The 23,300-nt window shown below is 41.0% G+C and overlaps 1 protein-coding gene across 2 annotated transcripts in view; it reads right to left on the bottom strand.

Moving 5' to 3' along the window:
* Window positions 1-21,833, bottom strand: part of LOC124272712 (proton-coupled amino acid transporter 4-like) — a 54,940-nt gene extending 33,107 nt beyond the window's left edge. The window contains exon 1 of one of the 2 annotated variants that reach the window (XM_046707897.1): window positions 21,776-21,833. In XM_046707897.1, the coding sequence (XP_046563853.1) occupies window positions 21,776-21,826 (51 nt within the window). In that variant the 5' untranslated portion in view covers window positions 21,827-21,833. Of the gene's footprint in view, window positions 1-20,356; window positions 20,481-21,775 lie in introns of those variants that run through there. The other variant, XM_046707898.1, reaches the window with a different exon arrangement.
* Between the last annotated feature and the right edge of the window lie 1,467 nt (window positions 21,834-23,300).

Raw genomic sequence — 23,300 nt, 5'->3', positions numbered from 1 at the left:
ACATTGTACCCTATGGGGATTCGAACCCGGGTCTTCGGCGTGACGAGCCAACGCTTTAACCACTAGGCTACCCCACCGCCCTCTTTTAAATGGAGGGGTATTGAGGTAGCCTAGTGGTGACAACGTTCACTCGCCACACCAATAAATATTTGATTCCCATTTTGTACAATGTAGGAAGCGGTGTGAAACCACACTCACTCACTCATTCTTATCATTTACAGCCTTTCCTAGATTGGGTTCATATTCAAGAAGGATGCTAACTACAGTAGACAAAATGCAGTGAAGCAGGTGAATACAATTCACTTTAGCAAGGTGAATACGGTACATTGTATAAAAGCTGCTCTACTTCCACGATGGTGAATTCAATATCACTATTATGTCTAATGTCAATAAACAAGCCTATCAATGTTTAATCCAATTGGTATCATAATGAAATATAAGAATAAACACAAACAACTTCCTATCTTCATGGCATACTCCAGTTGGTATCATAATGAAATATAAGAATAAACACAAACAACTTCCTATCTTCATGGCATACTCCAGTTGGTATCATAATGAAATATAAGAATAAACACAAACAACTTCCTATCTTCATGGCATACTCCAGTTGGTATCATAATGAAATATAAGAATAAACACAAACAACTTCCCATCTTCATGGCATACTCCAGTTGGTATCATAATGAAATATAAGAATAAACACAAACAACTTCCCATCTTCATGGCATACTCCAGTTGGTATCATAATGAAAGATAAGAATAAACACAAACAACTTCCCATCTTCATGGCATACTCCAGTTGGTATCATAATGAAATATAAGAATAAACACAAACAACTTCCCATCTTCATGGCATACTCCAGTTGGTATCATAATGAAACATAAGAATAAACACAAACAACTTCCCATCTTCATGGCATACTCCAGTTGGTATCATAATGAAACATAAGAATAAACACAAACAACTTCCCATCTTCATGGCATACTCCAGTTGGTATCATAATGAAATATAAGAATAAACACAAACAACTTCCCATCTTCATGGCATACTCCAGTTGGTATCATAATGAAACATAAGAATAAACACAAACAACTTCCCATCTTCATGGCATACTCCAGTTGGTATCATAATGAAACATAAGAATAAACACAAACAACTTCCCATCTTCATGGCATACTCCAGTTGGTATCATAATGAAATATAAGAATAAACACAAACAACTTCCCATCTTCATGGCATACTCCAGTTGGTATCATAATGAAATATAAGAATAAACACAAACAACTTCCCATCTTCATGGCATACTCCAGTTGGTATCATAATGAAATATAAGAATAAACACAAACAACTTCCCATCTTCATGGCATACTCCAGTTGGTATCATAATGAAATATAAGAATAAACACAAACAACTTCCCATCTTCATGGCATACTCCAGTTGGTATCATAATGAAACATAAGAATAAACACAAACAACTTCCCATCTTCATGGCATACTCCAGTTGGTATCATAATGAAATATAAGAATAAACACAAACAACTTCCCATCTTCATGATACTCCAGTTGGTATCATACTCCAGTTGGTATCATAATGAAATATAAGAATAAACACAAACAACTTCCCATCTTCATGGCATACTCCAGTTGGTATCATAATGAAAATATAAGAATAAACACAAACAACTTCCCATCTTCATGGCATACTCCAGTTGGTATCATAATGAAATATAAGAATAAACACAAACAACTTCCCATCTTCATGGCATACTCCAGTTGGTATCATAATGAAATATAAGAACAAACATTAACAACTTCCCATCTTCATGGCATACTCCAGTTGGTATCATAATGAAATATAAGAATAAACACAAACAACTTCCCATCTTCATGGCATACTCCAGTTGGTATCATAATGAAATATAAGAACAAACATAAACAACTTCCCATCTTCATGGCATACTCCAGTTGGTATCATAATGAAACATAAGAATAAACACAAACAACTTCCTATCTTCATGGCATACTCCAGTTGGTATCATAATAAAATATAAGAATAAACACAAACAACTTCCCATCTTCATGGCATACTCCAGTTGGTATCATAATGAAAGATAAGAATAAACACAAACAACTTCCCATCTTCATGGCATACTCCAGTTGGTATCATAATGAAATATAAGAATAAACACAAACAACTTCCCATCTTCATGGCATACTCCAGTTGGTATCATAATGAAACATAAGAATAAACACAAACAACTTCCCATCTTCATGGCATACTCCAGTTGGTATCATAATGAAATATAAGAATAAACACAAACAACTTCCCATCTTCATGGCATACTCCAGTTGGTATCATAATGAAATATAAGAATAAACACAAACAACTTCCCATCTTCATGGCATACTCCAGTTGGTATCATAATGAAAGATAAGAATAAACACAAACAACTTCCCATCTTCATGGCATACTCCAGTTGGTATCATAATGAAATATAAGAATAAACACAAACAACTTCCTATCTTCATGGCATACTCCAGTTGGTATCATAATGAAAGATAAGAATAAACACAAACAACTTCCCATCTTCATGGCATACTCCAGTTGGTATCATAATGAAACATAAGAATAAACACAAACAACTTCCCATCTTCATGGCATACTCCAGTTGGTATCATAATGAAATATAAGAATAAACACAAACAACTTCCCATCTTCATGGCATACTCCAGTTGGTATCATAATGAAATATAAGAATAAACACAAACAACTTCCTATCTTCATGGCATACTCCAGTTGGTATCATAATGAAATATAAGAATAAACACAAACAACTTCCCATCTTCATGGCATACTCCAGTTGGTATCATAATGAAATATAAGAATAAACACAAACAACTTCCCATCTTCATGGCATACTCCAGTTGGTATCATAATGAAATATAAGAATAAACACAAACAACTTCCTATCTTCATGGCATACGACAAACACTAAAGAAGATATTGAAATTTCCATTTCAGTAAAACATCATGAGCATAAAGATGAAAGTCAACAACTGATGGTTTTAATCAGATCAGTATGTAGGCTTAGACACAATGAATTACATGCAAAACTGAACAAGTGTTTGCCACTAATATGTCAATGTGCCCCGCCGCTAAAGAAGAATGAAATATTTATACCATATTTACTACATTTTATTTTTTGGTCACATACAAGAAATGACTGGTGTCTGCATAATCACCCAATGTAGGCTGTCGACATAATTGAAGACACTGGGTGCAATGTTTTATGAGATATCGCGTTTACTGAAGTTTGAAAAGTGGTAAAAGTGTCGCGGTCACCTTGAAGATAAGGTCACGGTCACCCAAATCAAATGGTGTCTGCGTAATCCCCCTATGTAGTCTGTCACCAAATTTGAAGATATTGGGTACAACAGTGCATGAGATATCGCATTAAGAGTTTGAACAGTGGTCAAAGTGTAGTGGTGTCTTTGAAGATAAGATCAAGGTCACCAAAGTTAACTGGTGACAGCGTAATCCCCCAATGTAGGATTTCACCAATTGTGAAGGCATTGGGTACAACAGTTCATGAGATGCCGTGTTAACATGTGAGTGAGTGAGTATGGTTTTACGCCGCTTTTAGCAATATTCCAGCAATATCACAGCGGGGGGACACCAGAACGCGGTTCTTAGGTGTGACGAGCGAACGCTTTCACACACGCTTTCGTGTTAACAAGAGCTTGATAAGTGGTCAAAGTGTTGTGGTGACCTTGAAATTATGGTCAAGGTCACTAAAACCAACTGGTGTCTGCATAATCCCCCAGTGTAGGCTGTCAGCAAATTTGAAGACATTGGGTACAACGGTTCATGAGATATCGCGTTAACAAGAATCTGGACGGACGCCGCTGAATACATAGTCCCCCGTTCTACGTTGCGGTGGGGGACAAAAACATGACACTTGTTAACTTGAATTCCAAAATGGAAGTAGTGAGTACATTATTATGTCACCAAAATCATCCTGGCAATGATACAGATGAAGAAAAGGGAATTGTAGCATCATCTTAATGGAGAATGAGTCACAACATTCCATAATCCCCAAGTGAACTTCACACTGATCAACAGAAGAAGTCAGTAGCAAGACCTCGAAATGCAACTGTGACAGCAAGACATCATCCCCTAATGGACAGGATAACCCGTAGTCTGTCTCACAGTCCCTGAACTACATTATTTTCCCCAAAGCCTAGCCCTCTCTGCAATGCTAAAAACTAAATGAAGCAAGTCTAGATTTCCTCAGGCTGGACTCCCTGGGGCTCCTTTTCAATTTAAATGGTTTTGTTTGTTACTTATTACTATCAAAACTATATATATTCAGAGACTAAGAGTTAGTCTAGATAACCTGTCCTGTGACAAAGAGCAATGTGATTCATTACTGAAGACAATCCTGTTTTTCTGTTCAATCCAGCATTTCTTCGGTCCCATTGTAAACATCAAGCATGATGAAATTGCCTCAGGATAGGTCCTCTGTGTATTATCGTCTAGCTCTAATACATGTGGTGTGCAGACGATTCCTAGTGATCTGTGTTGCCCCTCTCCTCCTTGACACTGTTAACTAGTGGAGGTTATTGAGGAGATGACATAACCTGATTTGTACATAATCTTGGTGTAGCGTCACAGGTGGAGCCCCAATCTGACAACTACGGCCTTGGGCAACTGCTGCAACATGTTGTCAAGCATTAATCTGACCCATGGCTCGCTCACGCTGCTAATTAGTGATACTGGCTTATTGATCAAACTTGCAAGCACAAGTGGGTGGATACAGGCACAAAATGTACATCACTATTATCAATGTTATTTAGAACATGGCCATTGAAGCAGAGCTTTCATGTTTAATGTGTGATGCCTCGTCACCTGTTACCAGGTATGGGGTTCGGGAATGAATTTGTTATGACAAACATTGATCAGATGGATAACAAAATATTCTGCTGCTACTTCCATCAACATTTACACCACTTTATCTGAATCACAGTTACTGTTACTTTTACAATATATATTAATAATCGGCTTGTCTCGTGTCGCCGCCATATAGCTGGAATATTGCTGAGTGCGGCGTAAAACTAAACTCACTCACTCGTGTTAGAATTACCACTGTAAATATACTCAGCTCTCCTACAGTGCGGCAGTCAATGCGATCAGTGAGTAAATATGGACTGCCTATTAGTCAGGAATATTAGAGCCCAATAATGACTTACAGTTGTATTAACTCATAGCTGTGAGGTGAACTGAGAGCATGTTCACCACCGGTGGTGTAGACGGACATTCCGCCAGTGCCACATGGAACATAGGGTCCTCATCTTACATGGTCACAGACTAAACATTTTGTTTTCAGTGAATTATTTTGTGAGATTATCTTCAGACCACAATTCAACTTCCACTATTGTAAGATGAAGTAACACCATGTAACAATCAAGTGATGCGACAAACAGAATGGCCATGTGAATTCCATGGAGGGAAAATCAAGTGATGCGACAAACAGAATGGCCATGTGAATTCCATGGAGGGAAAATCAAGTGATGCGATAAACAGAATGGCCATGTGAATTCCATGGAGGGAAAATCAAGTGATGCGATAAACAGAATGGCCATGTGAATTCCATGGAGGGAAAATCAAGTGATGCGATAAACAGAATGACCATGTGAATTTCATCGAGGGAAAATCAAGTGATGCGACAACCAGAATGGCAATGTGAATTACATCAAGGAAAAATCAAAGGATGCGATAAACAGAATGACCATGTGAATTCCATCATTAGGTTTACCTGCTAACTCAGGGGTGGAAATAACTTTAAGATTGCTAGTGTACTCCGGTACAGTGGCACATGCAAAATCACTTGAGCTGATCATTTTTCCACTATACCGGCCGTTTTCTTGTTGATTTTTTAAATAAATAACATTATTAACATTGGAAAGTCAACTGGACACCGGTACAGCGTGATATACAAATTTGCTTGCCCAACAGAAAAAAACACTGGACTCAGACGTCAGGGCAATGGGTTATTTCCACCCCTGTAACTTCATAGATCTTTGCAATATGGCAACTGACTAATTCAATATAGAAACACCCAGGGCTCGATTTAAGAGATGTTCACCTACTTGCACCACGTGCAACCTGAGATGAAAGCCTAGTTGCACTGACCAAATTCATGTTGCACTGCTTTTATTGTGATTTGTAATGAAAGAAATATGCTATTGAATTATTTAGGTGTTTTATTCAGAGTTTTACCCACTCAAAAATTGACCTGGTGCAAGTTAGACTAATAACTAGGTTGCATTTTGCAATATTGGATTGCACCAGTGCAAGTAACAAAGCACTAAATCGAGCCCTGACACCTGAGACTGAAAACGATCTTCTACATCAGGTGTTGATACACAGCAAACAGTGGGCCGGTATGTGAGGTACAGAATAGCCCCGGCTGTGAGATCTTCTACATCAGGTGTTGATACACAACAAACAGAGGGCCGGTATATGAGGTACAGTACAGCCCCGGTCCGTGAGATCTTCTACATCAGGTGTTGATACACAACAAACAGTGGGCCGGTATATGAGGTACAGTATAGCCCCGGTCCGTGAGATCTTCTACATCACGTGTTGATACACAACAAACAGTGGGCGGTATATGAGGTACAGTACAGCCCCGTCCCCAGAGATCTTCTACATCAGGTGTTGATACACAACAAACAGTGGGCCGGTATATGAGGTACAGTACAGCCCCGTCCCAGAGATCTTCTACATCAGGTGTTGATACACAACAAACAGTGGGCCGGTATATGAGGTACAGTATAGCCCCGGTCCCAGAGATCTTCTACATCAGGTGTTGATACACAACAAACAGTGGGCTGGTATATGAGCCTATGAGGTACAGTATAGCCCCGGTCCGTGAGATCTTCTACATCAGGTGTTGATACACAACAAACAGTGGGCCGGTATATGAGCCTATGCGGTACAGTATAGCCCCGGTCCGTGAGATCTTCTACATCAGGTGTTGATACACAACAAACAGTGGGCCGGTATATGAGGTACAGTATAGCCCCGGTCCGTGAGATCTTCTACATCAGGTGTTGATACACAACAAACAGTGGGCCAGTACATGAGGTACAGTATAGCCCCGGTCCCAGAGATCGTCTACATCACGTGTTGATACACAGCAAACAGTGGGCCGGTATATGAGGTACAGTACAGCCCCGGTCCCAGAGATCTTCTACATCAGGTGTTGATACACAACAAACAGTGGGCCGGTATATGAGGTACAGTATAGCCCCGGTCCGTGAGATCTTCAACATCAGGTGTTGATACACAACAAACAGTGGGCCGGTATATGAGGTACAGAATAGCCCCGGTCCCACAGATCTTCTACATCAGGTGTTGATACACAACAAACAGTGGGCCGGTATATGAAGTACAGTATAGCCCCGGTCCCAGAGATCTTCTACATCAGGTGTTGATACACATCAAACAGTGGGCCGGTATATGAGGCACAGTACAGGCCCGGTCCCAGAGATCTTCTACATCAGGTGTTGATACACAACAAATAGTGGGCCGGTATATGAGCCTATGAGTTTCAGTATAGCCCCGGTCCCAGAGATCTTCTACATCAGGTGTTGATACACAACAAACAGTGGGCCGGTATATGAGCCTATGAGGTACAGTATAGCCCCGGTCCGTGAGATCTTCTACATCAGGTGTTGATACACAACAAACAGTGGGCCGGTATATGAGGTACAGTACAGCCCCGATCCCAGAGATCTTCTACATCACGTGTTGATACACAACAAACAGTGGGCCGGTATATGAGGTACAGTACAGCCCCGGTCCCAGAGATCTTCTACATCAGGTGTTCATACTTAGCCCCGGTCCCACAGAACCATGAGTCAGGGTACAGTAACACACAGTTGTGAGTGCGTGAGTGATGTTAGTTTATATGTCCAGCTATATAATCGAGTCTGGACGTGATGAGCATTGTTCTACACAATTGGGATAAGATGACCAGTGTTCACGAATAGCGTCTGACCATCTGACAAATCCGGCAGATTTGCCAACGGTCTGATAGAAGTCTGCAACCCATCGGCCCCAGTGTCTGACTGTATATTTCACAATGACTGACTGAAGATGTTATATGGGACATGTGACACCTGTTTGCTGTTTATAACTCTTATGTTTGTTTATAAATTCAGTGCCAATTATAATAAATGCTAAATCTGAATGTGTGTTTAGTTTTATTCTATGGGTCCTGTGAATTTTCAATGGGTCAGACAGACATCTGAAACTTACGGGACCCAATGTCCTGTTCCTTTCAAACACGATTCGTGAACACTGGATGACATGTGTCAACTTGCTAAAGTCAACGAGCCTGACCACCGATCCCGTTAGTCGCCTCTTATGACAAGCATGGGTTGCTGAAGACCTATTCTAACCCAGATCATCACGGGTAGAAACAGTCACCAAGCCTTAAAACAGCTGAGTACATACAGTCACCTGTTCACGATACTGCACGTGGTATCATATCCATGAGGTTTTTGACCAGTAGTGTTTGCTTTGGGGAATAACACGACACTCAATCAGACAGCTAAAAGCATTTTTTCTCTCGTGAGATCACCCTATCCAGCATCACACAGACTGGTGTCCAATAACAGATCTCCTGAAACATGCAATAAATGAACTTCGAGAACCAAACAAGTCCTGTTCCAGCCATTACTTACTGTGTTTTCAACCTCAGCCATGGTAAATAGAAACAGTACCAACGTGCATGTGTTCCAGACTGTCCACCATTAGTGAAGTACACCACAAACACAGTATATGTAAATGACATGAAAATCATATGAATCGGCTGTTATTGTCTCTTAATTTATCTCTGTGACCAATCATACTTGTTAATGAAACATAAACAGATGATATCAAGCTGCTATACAATATTACAATACAATACAATACAGAGTGCAGATGTCTGCCTCCAATAATTATCATAGATTGGTTACATCAGTGAGTGAGTGAGTGAGTGAGTGAGTGAGTGAGTGAGTGAGTGAGTGAGTGAGTGAGTGAGTGAGTGAGTGAGTGAGTGAGTGAGTGAGTGAGTGAGTGAGAGTGAGAGTGAGAGTGAGTGAGGTTTTACCCTGCTATTAGCAATATTCCAGCAATATCATGGTGGGGACACCAGAAATGGTCTTCACACATTGTACCCATGTGAGGCATCAAACCCCAGTCTTCAGCGTGACGCCAGCGAACGCCATAACCACTAGTCTACACCACCACCCTGGTCACATTTGGAAGCTCACAATTATAAGACTTGAACGATGAGGAAACCTTAAGAAAATTACAAAAACGAGAAAAAAAAGTTTACAACAACATATATGAATGGCCCTAGTCGACTGAGTATCATTGAGCCTTCTGTCAAAATGACCTTTTTCTAAATGGATAAGCTCAACCTTATATCACACATATAAGCCTAGACTAATGCTTAGTCTCTGAATACATATAATTTTGATTGTAACAAACAAACCTATTATACATTGAAAAGGAGCCCCAGGGAGACCAGAGATTCAGCACCTGACTTGCTTCATTTAGGGCTTTAGCACTGCTGGGAAGGCTAGACTGTAGGGAAAATAATGTGGTGACTGTGAGACAGACTTATATAAGCCCCCTCGCTCAAAACTGAGTATTGAAAGTTAATCTTATGCTCATAATAGAAAGCAAGTGAAGAAGTTAGCGAGGCATGTTTGCAGTGAGGCATGTTTGCAGCAAGGCATGTTTGCAGCGAGGCATGTTTGCAGCGAGGCATGTTTGCAGCGAGGCATGTTTGCAGCGAGGCATGTTTGCAGCGAGGCATGTTTGCAGCGAGGCATGTTTGCAGTGAGGCATGTTTGCAGCGAGGCATGTTTGCAGTGAGCCTTGTGGATAGATTTCTAATGTTGATACAAATTTACAAACATGGATACTAACTTATTAATTCACAGACATGCTTACATCTGGCAAGATTACCAAGGACAAAATGGACAATGAGGAAGCAGAAAATTTCCATTTAAATCTAAAAATACACAACATTAAAGGCAGTAATTCTTACCTAACGACCTGAACAAAACTAGAAACACAAAAATAGCTGTTTGATATTTTTTCACCAATTCAATAGGCCTTCTAGCTACAGCAGCTTCTGATATTATAACCAGTGTTCACGAATGGTGTTTCAAAGTAACAGGACATTGGGTCCTGTAAGTTTCAGATGTCTGTCTGACCCATTCAAAATTCACAGGACCCATAGAATAAAATTAAAACACACATTTCATATTTAACATTTCTTATAACTGGCATTGAAATTTTTAACAAACATAATAAGATTTATAAAGGACAAACAAGTGTCACTTCTCACATATAACAACTTCAGTGAAAGTCATTGTGAAATATACAGTCTGACACTGGGGCCGGCGGGTTCTAGACTTCTATCGGACCGTTGGTGGATCTACCGGATTTGTCAGAGGGTCAGACGCTATTCGTGAACACTGCTATAACTATCATAAATGTAGATATATCACTATGTACATCAGAAAAACTGTCTCCAAAAGGTGCACAGTGAATGGAATGACAAACAGATTTTTCTAGAGACAGACTAAACATACCTGGAGCCAATGGCAGTCACATTAACCGGGGTTTGCTGGTTGTAATGTCTATGTAAAACCACCACTCTATTTCACTTGGTTCTAACACGAGACTTTAAACCATGACATCAAATAATTGTCAAGTGACTTCAATACTTTCATTTGAAGCATTGAATTGTTTTTATGATTATTCAGAAGCACCTCAGTCAAGTCAGCACTAATGTGTGCACAGTTCCAGCAATTGTTTCCAGGGTTACTTAATGTCATGCAACATACCCCGATATCTTTCACTGTGTGTTATTGTCTATGTGTATGAACTAGACCTCGAGGCCATGATACCAGGGAAAACAAGCAAATGTCTGAATACAGATTATAATAATGAAAGAGATTACAATGTTCAACTCTCAAAATTATCTCAGCCGACTGAATTGCTGCTTTCCACAGTTTAACCTATAATCTGAAACAGCTGGCGATGTGTTGTTAGCGTATCAAGGCTACAACAACAGAACTAGCTGTGGCACTGATAGACTTACATCTAGTCGCTGAAATGAACATATTTTACAGAAAAAATGTTCCTAAATTATAATAAAATATAATAAAAAGGAGCCCAGTGACTTATTTTTAGAGTAATCTTGATTTGTTATATAAACTAGACTTGCATGAGCTGTATTAATCATTATTATAACTACTACTATCATCATCACCATCATCATCATCACAACCACCAACGCCATCATCATCATCATCACAAGCACCACCGCCATCATCATCATCACCACCGTCATCATCATCATCATCATCATCATCACAACCACCAACGCCATCATCATCACCACCACCATCATCATCATCACAACCACCACCACCATCATCATCATCACCATCACAACCACCATCATCATCACCACCACAACCACCACCGCCATCATCATTACCACCACAACCACCAACGCCATCATCATATAGTATACTAAGACCCCATCAGTGACAGTATATACCTTGATGGCAGTTTTTAGCTTTACAAGCCCCTGTGCTTATCCAAACCCTCTGAGGAACAGATAAATACAATTGTCTTGTATCTATCTGAAAACCTAACCACTGTACAGACTGAGAGGGAACCCACAGTAATTTTTCAACCTTCGGCACAAATCCAGACTTGATCAAGTCTTCGTTCACCGCCTCACCAGAAGAACGTGTACTATGCTTGGCCTCTGCTGACAAGACACTGCAGTCTAAAAACGTAACTGGCCTCTTTCCTTGATACGCCACTTTTTGACCAACTGTTGTGCAACCTTTGTAAACACATAAGGCGCTGACGTAGCCCGAAAGCTAAAACCACAAACTTGAAATACTGTTTCACTTGCAATGCGTTCACCCATGCAAAACCTAAAAAATCAGTATGACCCTCGAAACTGTCTACATGATGATAAGCCGAATGTATATCGAACTTTATGAGCCACTGTTATCATTGAGGTTAATGTACTCAAGCGCAGATTTCCAGTCTTCATATTTAACTGACTTTATATTTAACATAATTGTTCACTCGAGACAGATCTAAGATGAGACGCTTTTCCCCCCAAGACTGAATAGACGATATAGGGTATATTACGAAATAGGGTGGAGCATCTGACTTAAGTGTGTCGTATGTAACTCTGAAATAGCCTGACTGACAAACTTTGAATGATAAAAGGCCGACTTGTTATCTCGTAACTCCATCTTCAGCGGTCTGGACATAAAAGGAATTTTGTATCCTTTGTCTATGATGTCTATAACAAACTGTGAAGCACCAATACTATGCCAGAAAGAAATACTAGACTTTAAACGATTTCTGCCGACCCCTGTTCATATTCATAACATTCATGGGTGAGAGCAATATCATCATGATCAGTCGTATCATTGTCTAAGTGTACTTAAAAGTTACACTCAAGTGACAAGTCTGTATCTTCCTGTCTAAGAGACACCAGTGGCTGTATACGTAGCGCTGGCTCCTGACGTGGCTATGCTCGTGCTGACTGCGGTAGGGACTCTCTCTGACCTTTGTGCATGAACTCCCCGAAATGGTAACAAGACCCGTCTGGAACCTTTGACACGAAAGGGCTGCATGACTGGAACACTGCACACAGGACTAGGCACAGGCAGAAGGTATTGCACGTACGGCGCACCTCTCGGTCTACCAGGCAGAGGGTATTGCACGTACGGCGCACCTCTCGGTCTACCAGGCAGAGGGTATTGCACGTCACGGGCGACCTCCTCGGGTCTACCAGGCAGAAGGTATTGCACGTACGGCGCACCTCTCGGTCTACCAGGCAGAGGGTATTGCACGTACGGCGCACCTCTCAGTCTACAGGTAGAAGCTCGAGCTTTATACAGGGTCTTCCGATTTTGTTTGGATTTGAGTTTCTTGACTGCCCTACGTTCTTCTTTCTCTGTATTCTTGTCGTCGTATCATCAGTCAACTCGTTAGAAACTTAGTTCCTCACCGTCTCCGAGCCTCCGATTTTAATCAACTTATTCCTCTTCTCTAGTTTAGCTATATCCGCTTCAATATACTCTGAGGTATCATCGCAATTCACACCATGTTTAGCTAGCCTTGCTTTGAATAAGACTTCCAAAACGTAGAGTACACATTAAACTGAATTCTGTTTCCTTCTCGAGACCATGAATATTCTGTATCAGTCTTCAACCCGTTAGCCTGCTTGATGAATTCTTCTCTCAAATGAGATATCTTTTTGGCCAAAACAGCTTCAAAATCTCGTTGATTGTCGAGCCTTTTCAAAATGGCGTCAAGTGTTTCCGCGGTTGAATCTTCAGCCATGTCTGCTGCGTAATGATAGCGATACTACCGTGGTAATAAACGAGAGGAGACCTACTGTCACACACCCCTATATATACCCCTAATTCACCTGGACTGATTACCCCCCTTTACCATTGCATACCACTACAGAGAAAGTATTGTCTCACAACACATTCAACCGAGAGAAACATCATATCTATTTCGGGGACCATTATAAAGCGTTGTTCGCTATGCCTGTATATACGAGGAAAAGAAATGAACTACGAGATAAGAGACCACATGGTAGTACGATATACTTGTATATACAATGATGTTCAGTGAAATACGATGATGCACAATGAACTACAGTTTCCTGACAAAGGCAGCGAAGAGTATTCAATGGTCAGTATGCTGTACAGATACTACGGAAGTGTAGTAGGGCCACGGTGAAAATTTTGTTCATTCTCATTATCTCCTACGTCTGACTTAGTATCTCTAGTATGTCCAACGCTGGAGATATTAAGTCCTCCATAAGACTAGACAGTGAGACCAATATTTTTTTCACCGTGGCCCTACTACGCTTCCGTAAGATGCAAATATATACACATGCTACCCAACACTAAGTGAGACACAACCCTAACACAACACTTACTGTGGGTTCCCTACCCAACACTAGGTGAGACATGACCCTAACCTAACATTTACTGTGGGTTCCCTACCCAACACTAAGTGAGACACAACCCTAACACAACATTTACTGTGGGTTCCCTACCCAACACTAGGTGAGACACAACCCTAACACAACATTTACTGTGGGTTCCCTACCCAACACTAGGTGAGACATGACCCTAACACAACATTTACTGTGGGTTCCCTACCCAACACTAAGTGAGACATGACCCTAACCTAACATTTACTGTGGGTTCCCTACCCAACACTAGGTGAGACATGACCCTAACACAACATTTACTGTGGGTTCCCTACCCAACACTAAGTGAGACATGACCCTAACCTAACATTTACTGTGGGTTCCCTACCCAACACTAAGTGAGACACAACCCTAACACAACATTTACTGTGGGTTCCCTACCCAACACTAGGTGAGACATGACCCTAACACAACATTTACTGTGGGTTCCCTACCCAACACTAGGTGAGACACGACCCTAACACAACATTTACTGTGGGTTCCCTACCCAACACTAGGTGAGACATGACCCTAACACAACATTTACTGTGGGTTCCCTACACAACACTAGGTGAGACATGATTTACCCTAACACAACATTTACTGTGGGTTCCCTACCCAACACTAGGTGAGACACTAACCCTAACACAACATTTACTGTGGGTTCCCTACCCAACACTAGGTGAGACATGACCCTAACACAACATTTACTGTGGGTTCCCTACCCAACACTAGGTGAGACATGACCCTAACACAACATTTACATTTACTGTGGGTTCCCTACCCAACACTAGGTGAGACACAACCCTAACACAACATTTACTGTGGGTTCCCTACCCAACACTAGGTGAGACATGACCCTAACACAACATTTACTGTGGGTTCCCTACCCAACACTAGGTGAGACACCCCCTACCCAACACTACTAGTGAGACACTAACCCATTTACTGTGGGTTCCCTACCCAACACAGGTTTAACCAACATTTACTGTGGGTTCCTACCCAACACTAGGTGAGACACAACCCTAACACAACATTTACTGTGGGTTCCCTACCCAACACTAGGTGAGACACAACCCTAACCTAACATTTACTGTGGGTTCCCCCAACACCAACACTAACACAACATTTACTGTGGGTTCCCTACCCAACACTAGGTGAGACACAACCCTAACACAACATTTACTGTGGGTTCCCTACCCAACACTAGGTGAGACATGACCCTAACACTTACTGTGGGTTTCCTACCCAACACTAGGTGAGACATGACCCTAACCTAACATTTACTGTGGGTTCCCTACCCAACACTAGGTGAGACACAACCCTAACACAACATTTACTGTGGGTTCCCTACCCAACACTAGGTGAGACACAACCCTAACACAACATTTACTGTGGGTTCCCTACCCAACACTAGGTGAGACACAACCCTAACCTAACATTTACTGTGGGTTCCCTACCCAACACTAGGTGAGACACAACCCTAACACAACATTTACTGTGGGTTCCCTACCCAACACTAGGTGAGACACAACCCTAGCTAACACAACATTTACTGTGGGTTCCCTACCCAACACTAGGTGAGACACCTAACCCTAACACTAACATTTACTGTGGGTTCCCTACCCAACACTAGGTGAGACACGACCCTACTAGGTGGGCTCCCTACCCAACACTAGGTGAGACACCTAATCCTAACCTAATATTTACTGTGGGTTCCCTACCCAACACTAGGTGAGACACGACCCTAACCTAACATTTACTGTGGGTTCCCTACCCAACACTAGGTGAGACACGCCCTAACACAACATTTACTGTGGGTTCCCTACCCAACACTAGGTGAGACATGACCCTAACCCAACACTTACTGTGGGTTTCCTACCCAACACTAGGTGAGACATGACCCTAAACTAACATTTACTGTGGGTTCCCTACCCAACACTAGGTGAGACACAACCCTAACACAACACTTACTGTGGGTTCCCTACCCAACACTAAGTGAGACACGACCCTAACACAACATTTACTGTGGGTTCCCTACCCAACACTAGGTGAGACACGACCCTAACACAACATTTACTGTGGGTTCCCTACCCAACACTAGGTGAGACCACCCACCCTAACACAACATTTACTGTGGGTTCCCTACCCAACACTAGGTGAGACACAACCCTAACACAACATTTACTGTGGGTTCCCTACCCAACACTAGGTGAGACATGACCCTAACACAACATTTACTGTGGGTTCCCTACCCAACACTAGGTGAGACACGACCCTAACACAACATTTACTGTGGGTTTCCTACCCAACACTAGGTGAGACACGACCCTAACACAACATTTACTGTGGGTTCCCTACCCAACACTAGGTGAGACACGACCCTAACACAACATTTACTGTGGGTTCCCTACCCAACACTAGGTGAGACACGACCCTAACCTAACATTTACTGTGGGTTCCCTACCCAACACTAGGTGAGACACGACCCTAACACAACATTTACTTTGGGTTCCCTACCCAACAGAGGTCCTGTCTCCGGCTATATAAGTACATGAATCTGACCAGGTCATTCTTTCAGCGATGAATATTTTGACCGAGTAATGATGCCCATTGAGTACTGGATAGTCGTTTTCAAACTTTTTAAAAAGGTTTTGGTTTTAAAACAATACCAAGTAAATAATGTATATTTGTGTTGTGAATTCATTTGTTTCTGTATTCAGATGCGACATCGGAGCATATTCTCCAAATCAATGGTGAAGGTACAGTTTTCATCAAATGGACTGACTGACTGAGTTTAGTTTTACGCCGCTTTTAGCAATATTCCAGCAATATCACGGCGGGGGACACCAGAAATGGGATTAACACATTGTGCCCATGTGGGAAATCGAACCCGGGTCTTCGGCATGACGAGCCAACGCTTTAACCACTAGGCTACCCCACCGCCCCATCAAATGGACAATGTGGAGATGCTGTTGAGGATGCCCATTCACTTAAGAGTTGGCTTATGAAGATATAGAGGTGTCTATATTAGATAGTTAGGCGACACCAATGAAAAACGACGCGTTGCCGTCTTTGTGAGGACAGGCCGACAATTCAGGTGCCAAGTATACAGAAGTTATTAGGACAAATGGCCCTGCTGTCGTTATATTGTTGGACAAAATAGCTGTAATATGCCAAATACCTGTACTACAATGGTCTCAGACAATTTTAAATGTTTCAAAATACCGTTGGAAGTCACAAAATGTTACATTAAAGGAATTATTCGGCGACAGTTTGCAATTATGATTGATCGAAACATATTTACAGAAGCCCCTATAATTAGTTCCAAGTGAATTAACATCGTGGAAGTGATGAGGTCAAGGTATAAATTCTGCTGTACTTGTATTCATACACCTTATTCTGATGAAAACTCAAGCAGGCAGTGTGACCAATAAAGCTGTGACAATACTCTCCTGTATAACAGACTTCCCCTGATATGCCACACAACAAACCTACTCATGTACAAGTCCATGCGTTGTTCAGGTATTGTACTGATTTTCAAAGAGAAATATTTATAAAAATCTGCAAAAGCAGTTGAAATTAGTTTACCTAATCATTTACAAAAGATACATTCATGTGCTTCCTGATCTTTGAGCAGTAACTTGTATTCATTAGGTCTATTGGCTGGTTACCACGGAAACCAGTTAAAAATGTTTGAGAGGATTTCCTTCAGAACATGATGAGAAGGAATCAGCACATTATTATTTATTATTATTATAGGATATTTATATAGCGCACATATACACACACTAGTGCATGTTCAAGGCGCTGGTATTTTTTCCCTCGATCATTGGATGTCAATCTCAACGGCACATCGCATTATCAATCTCAACTCCCTGGGGAGTATACAACTCTTGCAGCCACTAGGCGCACTGAGTTATTGTGGCTTTCTCATCCTAACGAGGTACCCATTCACAGCTGGGTGGACTGGGTGGACTGGGACACATAGTCACAGTACTTTGTCCATGTTCACTGCACGTTGCTGTACCCGCAACTAGGTGTTTGCACGTATTCATATGGCCACCATCTGGTCAAATACCAACGGATTCGTGGGCTCTTTTAAGTGCACAGAGTTGTGTACTGTATACTAGGGGTTGTGACAACACTGAAAGAGTCTGCACACAAAGTTGACTCCAAGGTTTTTACACCCGGTCACAGGTGGGCTCGATCCCGACACCTCAACCTCGCTGGATCACTAGCCTTGCGCCTTAGCCAGCTCGCCCACCGTGCCCCCATGGGAAGTATAACTCTCCTATCGTCTTACTGTACCTGTTATTGCCATCGATTAAACAGCATGTGCGACGGTTCACTGCAAAATTCTATTTTTTTTAAATTATATCTGGTATAACACGTAAACATTTTATTTGACTTTATAATAAGATGTTTTTGGTTGATTTTCCACCTGAAAACTGATAAAAAAAAATGGTCCCAATTTTGTATATCATTGCTTATTCATAATACTCTGTACTTGGATTTCAATTTGCACCATAAAAACGTCAATAAATGTCACCCCTACACACCAAAGACCATTATATAGATGGTCTTTGTACACACACATCCTGACCACCATCCACGCACACAGACACGCACACACACACATACACACTTATATAGACTACCAGTGTATGAAATAAGCCAAAATCCTAGCCAGACATCTGGGCTGTTAACTTCAAAATGTTACCAACCAAAATGGATTTAACCAGGCCAGACTCCAAGATATGGTGAATTCACTCACAGAGATACAGATAACCTTTTGGGTCACTGAGTTATGTACTCGCTTGTGTTCATCTCAATTTCGTTTCCTAATTTTCCTTTAAGAAACCAAATAAATTGTACCCACCTCGCTCAAACTCAATTGAGTATTTTGCCATTGTCAATTAATTGTAAAAAATATAATAAAGTTTAAATGTTGGTTTATGTCTTTGTTATTCATATTTGATCTGTAATATGAGAAACGATAACAAAGACAGCAAGTTGCCAAGTTCATGTCCTGAAATAGAACCTCTCAATATACCTCAGTTATTTTATGTATCCTCAGTAACCTCCATCTGTAGCACATGTGTCTGCTTATTCCAAATTCTAGTAGGTTTGGTGACATGACAGGAACTAATTCCCCGGTACACAAGCTTAGATTTGACATTTTTGTGTGTACGCATGAAAGATAAAAGTTACAAAAATTCAAGCATACTTGAATGCAATAGACATAATGGGAATTGAGTTTTCACATAAATATTTGCGTAATTTACTCAGATACGCAGCTTATCTTTACCTCTGTACTCAGATGTATGGAACATCTAAATTTGTTACCAGACCATCAAACTGGCCAGGTGTAAATATAGACTGTCCATCAGAAATCTAGCTCGTCTTGGGCAATCGAACGGGCCTTATTTCATACACCAAGTCTACAATGTAATATTTCTGAATAAATGCCAGTTTTGATTGTAATTTTCAGTTCAGTATTTTTCTCTTGTAACATATCTAAAAAACAAGCAAACGAAAACTGAGATTCTATCACCTGCACACAACAACTGGATTGACAATAACTGGTGGTTCACTGTTTAACTGGTAACAATCCAGTTCAAATAATTTATACTCTGGCCTATCCAAAGTGTCATGTACGACAAATGTTTCCTTTCGTACTATGTTTACAACTATTAAACTGGTGTAGTTCCAACTAATCAACTTTATCAGTGTTTCATGTTTCATGCTAACTGAAGGCAGACTAAGACCTGTCAAACTGGTCATTCAAGTATCTGTTGTCTGATTACCTCTTTGTCAACTCAAATCATATCAAGCATATCAATCACTCTAACTGGTAATGAATACAGTATCCACAAAATATAGCAGGAATGTTGCATTTTAGCCCCGGGCACTAAGCTACATGTCCAGTTAATACTGAAAATGGGCAGCAAAACGATTAGGGTCTCTGCCCCTTATTTTTGTGTTGGCTAGTTTGTGTCGAATTATTTTCAATAGGAATAAGAAAGATGATCACTGATCGCCTATTCTAATCAATCACCGCTGGTGATATCATGATATCAGTTTGTGAGAGGGTTTTCAGAAATTGAAAGTGACGGGACATAGTTTGAAACTGACAGTGACACCACAGCTGACATCACTTCGATTGAATGATTATGGACAGGTTCATTATTCTGACAAAACAACCAAATAATACTAGTAAAAATGAATCATGGGCTAGCTATTTACCTTCAATTATGTCAAAGATTGGTATGTAAATCTGTTTTCATAGATCTTCTATCGGAGAGTATCACCAGCCAGTGTCCGAGAATGCTTTGTGGAAGTTGCCATTTACAAATCATGTGACTTGCGTCTCGCTCAACAGGGGAGGTCACTCTCATCTTTAACCTTCAGCCTGCTGAATTAATTTCAGAAGGAAAGAGGGTGGGTGATTTCTAACAGTCGGTGTGTCATTAAATGAGGGACAACTGAAACATTTTTTTGGCCAAATTCATTCTAAGTAGGAAAATGAACATCATTATCCAAAAAGATCCTGATATGTTTAAACATACAGAGATTAAGGCGAAAGCATACATACATATTGTAAATATATTTTCCCGATTTTACCTGAATTACTTGATTGACAGTGCGTTTCATATTTGAAGCCTGTACAAATCGTTAAATTAGCGCAAACTGGTTTCAATATTATTATCTCCGACATCTCATATTTAACTGACTTTAAATTCGTATATCGGCAAATATCAGCGCGACGACAAATTAAAAACATTTCTGGAAAAATCATCGAAAGCGTTTGTCATTAACAAATCTTATTTTCGATGTTGATCACTGGATTGTCTGGTCCAGACTCGATTATTTACAGACCGCCACCATATAGCTGGAATATTGCGGCGTTAAACAACAAACCAACCAAACCAAAAATTCTTTCATTTTGTATCTGAGACAATCGCCCGCGACTGGCACGTGTTGCGTGGCAGGGGCGTAGCTACCATTATTTTATTTTTAAAAAACGGGCTTACACATGATTTTGAAATTGAAAGTTGGGCAAGCCCTCAATACTTTCTAAATATAAAGCTTTGCAACCCATCGGGCTTACACGAAACAATTGGCTTGCTACGCGCCTGCGTGGAAATTGATAGGTAGCAACGATTCAGGAGCCATCATTTATATCAACAAGCCATCAACAAGTTATTTCTCGTTAAATATACGGGGATTTCTTCACAACCTCTCAGAAATTACATTTGTCTGGTACCCGGTAGGTCGAGATGGTACTTTGAATGCAGATCTCATGGCGTCAAACATCAGTCCCCATAGAGATGAGGATACGAGTGGATGTTTTCAGGCTTCGTTACTCGACCGATGGCGTGCCACATCGCCCTGTTTGCGGACAGCGTTGCTTGTGTTCAGGCAACACTCGGTTATTTACAGATATAGCTTCAGTGAGTGAAAATGGTTTTACGCCGCTCCTAGCAGTATTCAGCAATATCACGGCGGGGGACACCATAAATGGGCTTCACACAATGTATCCATGTGGGGAATCAAACCCGGGTCTTCAGAATGACGAGCGGGCGCTTTAGCCATTAGGCCACCTGACTTCCCCAGATATAGCTTTAATACTGAAGACTGCGACATAAGACAACAATTACTCACCTGTGTGTAGGTCAGCATAATGCTTACTCCCGCCATACTGTACATATACATGTATGTTGCTACTGTCTGTGCCCTCAAAATACAAGGAAACACGTGTTTCGATACCTATACATGCCCCAAACACAACAGGGATTGCTCGGGACGTATTCGTGATTACATATTCTAATCTATCAATCGAAATCCACCATTTAAAATGTCACTACTCGTTATTTACCAAATCGCCTCTTCTGAAACTGTGTTCCTCTCATCAGCAATACAACCATTTTTGCCACTTAAAGGGGCACTCATCCAGAGCGAGTAATGTTGCGCGCCAACTATCGCCTAGCTGCCAGATGGTCAGCCTCTACTCCCTCGACCGTGACGCACACAGTGACTGGGCAACTGTCCACCTTGGCAGAATTTCTTCAACCTAAGCAATGGGACAATATGAACGGTAGATGCCCATTTGATGCCGTTATTTGAAAATATACCCGGTAGTTCTTGTTTGATTGTAATAAAGTATCCCAGCAGTGTAGGCTTCTTCGGATTTTCTGATGCATGGATGGTATGATGACTGATCCAATTTGATGCTTTTTGTGTGTGTGTTTTTTTACCTCGATATTAATCATGGCATGTAATACTGTAATGTCTATTGACGTATGATATTAAAACACACGTTTGATATATTTGAATCCGTAAACTAAATCAACCTCACTTTGCCATTGCTCGTAACTGGCGTTTGGGTGTTAGTAAACCCTACCCCAGTTACCTATTGTTTATGGTCGTTCCACATTGTCAGGGGAGATGTAAGCTCCAGCTCTGCACTCGCTTGGTCCATGGGGAATGCTCAGTCAAGGAGTGAGGGGTCGGGCGACCGTGACTCCTAACTAACTACATCACATTCATGTACTGGCATACATACATTCAAGGATAAACGCAACACCAAGTTCTATACTCACATAGGTTTACTGTCTCTCAGTCCATATCTCTCAAAGTACAACTCCAACACAAGACAGAGCAGGCTCGTATCCTACGGGGAACTTAGTAAAGTGGATTGGCTTCTGAAATGTTGAGCTAGTACTCTCCGCACTCTCTCTGCTCTTAGCGCCCAAACATGTCTTTTTAAATGAGACGAGCCTGACCTTATCTTAATCACATATTTCAACATATTGTTTTGATTCGTTAATAACTGTATCTGTCCTTTCACTCATGTGTATTATAATTAGAGGGGTCTCGGACAGCACCGTTCAGTGACTCCCCTTTTCACTGATTTGCTACTTCCGTCTCCGCCCTTTTAACTCATGTATTTCATAACCTTCCTCTAACGACCTTGTCGTGTCCTTGCCTCACGAAAGTTTTAGCCAAGTTCATATCTCAATGTTTATCTTTCTCTTATTCCCGACTTTCTGTCTCTATTATGTGTTTAACCGTTCTTAGTCATGAGCCAAAGGTTATCAGTTCTGAGTCATATTGGTAATCGAAATACGGAATCTGCTGTAATTCTCATACTGCTTTAGGGATGCATTTTCACCTTATAACACATTAA

The sequence above is a fragment of the Haliotis rubra genome, unplaced genomic scaffold (assembly GCF_003918875.1).
Source record: "Haliotis rubra isolate DU_JTF1 unplaced genomic scaffold, ASM391887v1 Scf172, whole genome shotgun sequence".
In the NCBI taxonomy this organism is placed as follows: Eukaryota; Metazoa; Mollusca; class Gastropoda; order Lepetellida; family Haliotidae; genus Haliotis; species Haliotis rubra.
The sequence above is the reverse complement of the archived record's forward strand: the minus strand, read 5'-3'. Positions and strand labels throughout refer to the sequence as shown.